The following is a 5,949-nucleotide window of genomic DNA, read 5'->3' as shown; positions in this document are numbered from 1 at the left end:
TTACTTTTCAAGACGTCCACAAAAAAAGTTTTTTTTTAGACTATACCCCACCACTAACAATACGTAATTTATCCTAATTACTTAACAACACATTTTTATCACTTTTATTGTGGACCAAGACGTATATTTTTAGTTTAAAATGATTATTTTGAGTGATTTATCTAAAATTAGGATATATAAAAATCTGAACTTTTTGGAAGAAGTAGTAATTAAATCATATAGTACTCCTTTCAAAAAAGAAGTTAGTACTACTTATTTCATTCGATCATGAAATATTATTGTTAATCAGTTAGGATTATAAATTTCTAGAATTTTAAATATTGTGCTTTTCCTGGGAATGTTATTGGATTGTAATGAATTTGACAAATTGGTGGGTACAGCTGGGTGAGGAAACAGAAAAGGAGGAGAAAGAGAGAAGGAAGGCCAAGACAGAGAAAACATCAAAGCAATTTGAAGGCAGCAGTCTCACCAAGGAGCATGAAGTTGCTGCTGTTCTATCACCATCTTCCTACGATAGCACAGCAAACACCAGCAACAACAAGAGGAACACGCACACGGTGTCGGAAAGCAGTAGCATTGCCTTCGCTCCTACAAAGACAAGTGAATTACAGTACAAGAATCTGCTTCAGAACCTAAGTTTTGCACTACAGACACATCTACTCGATGAAGAAGAAGACGATGATTCAGATTCAGATTGGCTCTACAAAGATATAAAACTGGAGGAGAAGAGGCGGAGATTTGAAAGTGATGGTAGCGTTAGCAGCATCTCCGGCTCCAGAAGCAGCATGGCGTGGTGTCCTCGTGCACAATACTTGCATCAGATTGATGCTTTTGCATTACCCTATGTAGCTCCTTTTTGAGTTGAAACTACTCTACTTATCTATAAAATCATTCATATTCTTCAAATTTATGCCTTGCGAGAAAACCAAATTATAGCCTCTCGCAACCACAAAGCAAAGTCTATAAAAGAGATATTGCTATAGTCTCATGAGACCATTCTGCATTTGTTAGGATGTCATGACTTATCATAATCTCACAAGATTACACAAAATAGTAATCTTGGTTTTCAGTTATGAAACATAAAACCTTTCATAAAAGACCCAATTAATTAGAATCAAAATTGAATGTTTACAAGACGGGTTATATTTGCAACGAATGAAAAATATAAAATGAAAGTTTCAGCACAGAGAAGCCTTACTTTAGGCCTGGAAGCAATCCATCTTCACATCTGTGACATCAAGCTGCAATATTTCTGCTCTGCATCCCAGGATTGAACCGACACTGCAAAAAATACAGCATAAAATGGGTGAAAAGAACTGATGCGTGGGCCCAAAAATGAAACTGGTGAAGATGCTGGAATCATTTATTGAATAATCCTTAGCATAATAGTCCAAGAAAATTCACAGAATTAAGATTTTTTCAACAACTTGAACTTCGATATGCAACTGAAATGTCTAGAGTAGCTGTTCAGTTTTCTTCATTGTTCCAACAAAATATGAGAGTAGAAAGAAGCAGTGATCTGGAGGGTTGAGATAAGCGGATCCAGCAAAAATCTAAGATATAGATGATGACGATGATGATAATATAAATGTGGTGCGATTTCATACTTGGGATATGTACGTCCAAGATCCCCATGAACAAATTCCTTGATGTAAGTTCCCGCCTGGTTGAGATAAAATTATCACTAATCAGCTTTTTCCGAAAATTCAAGAAAATTTAGGATGCAAGATTTCTGCTATGATTTTATTTCACCTATGATTCATAAAGTTAAATAAGTTGGCCCTTTTTGCAGTAACCAGCAACTGCAAATGCTCAGTTACCAACATTAAGTTCCCTCAATTCAGACAGAATACGATGAGAGACTGAAAACACTTAACCTGAGTGCACAAGTGCAATAGGAAATATTGAGAACTACCAGCTATCCTCTCTATTTTCATCCTGAAATATGAGATAAATGTGTAAAGAAATCTGCAAAGCAGAAGGATAGTAAAACCTTTTAATGTAAGATATTCTTACCAATGTATGGTTTTCTCACGTTCTAGTGGACTTCGACGATGGAGAACCCTTACTGGTGTTTTCTGCAAAATTTGCTGCACAAGAAAATGGAACCGGTAACCACACAAACTTGGCCCAACTAGATCAGAAGATGTACTGAAAATAAAAACAGCTTTCTAAATACAAAGTTTACCAAATTACAAGCTAGAGAATAAAATCTGAAAAAGAAGTAGGTAATAAGCAAGCAGTTCTTTGGTCAGAGATGAAGGGGGAGACAGAAAAGGACAAGTACACAGTCTCACAAGTCCCACACAGACACACAAGAGTATAAGTTACCAGGTCCTTGAACGATGATAATTTCTGCTCATCTTCATTTTCAAAGGGACGAGAAATCCACACTAGTGCAACATACTGTTTCTGCAAATATGCATTGAATACCTTTAGTACTACTGGTCATTACGAGTCCACGACTGTCAACTATTAAAAGCCAAAACCTTACCTGTTTTTCTGCTTCTCCTTCACGCATCAGCTCCCAACCCTGACTACCCAAAAACCTAAGATTCTTCACTCGCACCTGCACAAACCAGTGCATTTTGTACTTCATATCTCAGACCATGTATGATAAGCAGCAGCAAAATAATCAACATTATTAGGCATACAAATTTGCTTTCCAAACTATTGATCTTCATTGCAATCTTCTTTATCAACAGATCAGACGGGAATTGACGTGCATTTTGGATCTCAACCAAAAAAGGTCGCCCAGTACCCAGCATGCGCACCTGCATAGATATGTATTACATGCATATAAGAGAGAAATAGAGAGAGGGGAAGAAGCTCAAATCAGAACTGCCAACTATCAGTGGTGATTAAAAGATCAAATTCTCTACATCAATGTCTTCTCTGCCAGCAGCATGGAACTTGTAGTTGTCACCCTGACAGATGGGGAGGATGTTGCTACCAATAATTTCCTGCAAAACAAGGAAAAAAATTCTGTGTCATGTTTTGGACATTCCAAAATAATAACTGGAATACCACAAACTTCAATCTTGAAGCTTCTTCACCTCAACAGATGCTTCGCCCATTCGTTCATCATCTATAATCCAGCGTGACTGGCTGACGTTTCTAGAGTACTGCATCAGAAAGAGTAACAGCATGATTCCAGGGAATTTTCATTAAGGTCAACCCAAAGGCTTTTAATAATCAAAAGGTTGACTTTTGTTCATGATAAAGTTGTTGCACCTTAAGATATCTCCCACCAACATAAACAGAAGTCTTGTAGCATTGAAAAACCAAGGAGCAGCACTCATTGACCTGAAAATAACAAAATCCTCACCTATAAAGTGTTGATTTTTTAAATTCAATTGGCACTATATTGAATAAAATCAAGAAATTTAAGCTCCTAATATTGGACAAGTTTGAAAAGAAAGAAAGAAGGAAACAAGACATCATGAGTCGGCACATACCTTCTTTAGCGGGAATTTTGACAAACCAGTCTCATCATCTTTGCACTCAGTTGAAGAATTTGTAGTGAGGTCATGACTTTCAACCTTTTGCAAATCAGCAGAGTTCTTCAAGAGATCAGTGTCATCTGTCAATTCAATAGTATAAACGTATATAATGTGCAGAATCCAAGACAACACATTTCACATGACATGACCATCTTCACTGCTTTTCTAATATTAAAGAACCATTAGATTTGTTTAGAGAATGCAGGAATTATATCAATCACTTTAACGTTATGTATTGATTTCTACCGCATTGCAAGTTTAATGATTCAATGCCTATTCTCTACAAAAGTACAAATATGCTGCTCTATTTAACGTATGGCATAATAAAGAGCCTTCTCCATAGCAATTATTGAGTAAATACTTTCCATGCAGTAGTCGATAAAATAACGAGATCGGGAACCTTTAAATAAGCATATGCTTAAGACATTTCATACTACAGTGTAATACTTTCAAGTTCAGATTTTTATGTCAATTCAGGTTTCACTATTCAAGTTCAGATTTTTATGACGCTGTTAATGCACCTGGATGAAGTTTGTACTACTGCATTAAGGATATGCCTGGGAAAGAAACAGTAGCAAACAAGAACATGGAAAAGAGAAAGGAAAGTGGCTTGCCTATTTTCCTCCTCTTATAGCACCCATTGCTCTCATTAAAGGGCTTGTTCTCAGCTGATGCATCAGAAAGTGTGTATGTCAATCGAACTCGGAATGAATTGTCATTACATTTTACATCCTGCGATAGTTAAAAATATTTTAGACAATACTAAGATGACTAAAAGAGAACCGTCACTAAACCCCTCCTCAAATGTATATAGTAAGTAAGCATCACTTTCTCATTCAAGAAAGTTCAGCCCAATGCCATTATAGTCCAACACAATGCCAAAATGAAAAATAAAATTTAAAATACCATGCACACAACCCTACTAAGAAAAGTCTCAAATAATACCAATAACTTCTCCAAAGGATTTGCAACAGACAATTTCAAAAAATCTTTCACTGTAATGCTTGCAAGTGGAAACTTTTCTGTGAACCAAGATTCAGAACTATACTTCTCTTTGATATATGACCTGAAAATGAACAATCCGCTATTACTGTTTTCAGAATTATATCTTTATAAATACAAAGAATTTTCCAGCTATCAAAACACTGTATATCCAAGAATCTAGATCACTAACCAAACTGCCTGTTCATTATCGACCACAATCGGGGGCAAGGACACTTGGAGTGAGAAGCTATCAATTTGATAGCCCCCTTGCTTTACAGGGTCCGCAACTGCTGCAGCAAAATCGCAAGCATGACTCTTTCTCACTGAAATTCCATTGTCATCAATATATAAGAACTGCAAAATGCCTAGACAAACCCTGCAAACCTCCTGGAATCCGTTTTCTACATCAATCGCATCTTTATTTTCCCCAACACTACTATTAGCTCCATCATCACCACGCTCTGCCGATTCATGAAGAATCGCACTCAAAACAGGCGTTGCAACTGAAGGACGAGAACATATTTGCTCGTGCAGACCAAATTGATTAATTATACAGCGTGCGCAAACCTGTATCAGTAATGAGAGCTTTAGCCTATAAATTATACATCATGCGCAGCACTCTGTATCAGTCAATCAATTCCGGAATCTAAAATTAGCACCATTATTATTTCCAGACCATAGAATTGGATTGCATAGTTTGAATCAGGGAGTAAATTATCTAATTTCGACAGAAGTAAAACCAATTCCAATAGCAAACAGAGGACCAAAACTTGTCCAAATAATCAGATACCGACTGCTGGAATTAAAATGTTCCAATTGATTATAAACTGCTGCGCTCTTGTAAGCTAAATTGGATAATAAGCGAGCCGGAAAATAGTTTGTAATTGTGAGAAAAGCACTAACGCCATTGGACAGCAAGTCCTTGAGAATTTGTGGCGGCAGCGAGCGGACGGCGAGGCGGAGGAGCTTCAGGTCATTGTTGTCGGCTTCGGCGGCGGAGATAACGTGCGCGTGTGTGGTATCACTGATAAGTGGAGCGCCGTCGCTGGCCATTTGAAAGTGGAGCGGAAAGCTAGGGAGACGGCGGTGGTTATTCCCTGTTTGTATATTGGAAACGAAATATTAATACCGGAGGAAGGGACCGCGATTTTACCACGTTTCTCAATATGGCAATCAACCCGGCCCAACTGGATACTGCCCGACCCGTTTGTATTATGTAGTTTGGCAAATTATTATAGAGGTAATTGAAACTAAATTATGTACTATTACTGTTACCCACATTATTATGTATTTTTTTAATTAACATTATTATGTAATTTTAAATTTCATGTTTAAAATGTTTTGCAAATAAATACCAGTTTTCTTTTTTTATTTTTGCCGGTGAGTTTTTGTAACACCCCAATTTTCATAAAATTTTCAATATAAAATCTTTGAAAACTAATAGATAAAATAAAATTTCTTG

The 5,949-nt window shown here is 36.8% G+C and overlaps 1 protein-coding gene across 1 annotated transcript; it reads right to left on the bottom strand.

Moving 5' to 3' along the window:
* Positions 1-206: 206 nt before the first annotated feature.
* On the bottom strand, positions 207-5,618 carry LOC130993573 (uncharacterized). Its single transcript, XM_057918504.1, has 16 exons — positions 5,391-5,618; positions 4,678-5,054; positions 4,449-4,569; positions 4,118-4,235; positions 3,459-3,583; positions 3,235-3,306; positions 3,057-3,125; positions 2,883-2,963; positions 2,655-2,774; positions 2,495-2,569; positions 2,332-2,412; positions 2,017-2,090; positions 1,878-1,938; positions 1,608-1,663; positions 1,199-1,281; positions 207-588 (listed from the first exon to the last, which is right to left on the bottom strand). The coding sequence occupies exons 1-15, from the start codon at positions 5,538-5,540 to the stop codon at positions 1,200-1,202; spliced, it is 1,662 nt and encodes a 553-aa protein (XP_057774487.1). The 5' UTR covers positions 5,541-5,618; the 3' UTR covers positions 207-588; position 1,199.
* Positions 5,619-5,949: the final 331 nt, after the last annotated feature.

This window comes from Salvia miltiorrhiza, chromosome 1 (genome assembly GCF_028751815.1).
Source record: "Salvia miltiorrhiza cultivar Shanhuang (shh) chromosome 1, IMPLAD_Smil_shh, whole genome shotgun sequence".
NCBI classification, from domain to species: domain Eukaryota; kingdom Viridiplantae; phylum Streptophyta; class Magnoliopsida; order Lamiales; family Lamiaceae; genus Salvia; species Salvia miltiorrhiza.
The sequence above is the reverse complement of the archived record's forward strand: the minus strand, read 5'-3'. Positions and strand labels throughout refer to the sequence as shown.

Excerpts from the sequence above, each read along its gene's own strand:
- LOC130993573 (XM_057918504.1), bottom strand. The coding sequence starts at position 5,540 with ATGGCCAGCGACGGCGCTCCACTTATCAGTGATACCACACACGCGCAC. Across the intron at positions 2,413-2,494 it reads AAGGAGAAGCAGAAAAACAG|AAACAGTATGTTGCACTAGT; the intron begins GTAAGGTTTTGG and ends GCATATTTGCAG. Across the intron at positions 1,282-1,607 it reads CTTGGACGTACATATCCCAA|TGTCGGTTCAATCCTGGGAT; the intron begins GTATGAAATCGC and ends TATTTTTTGCAG.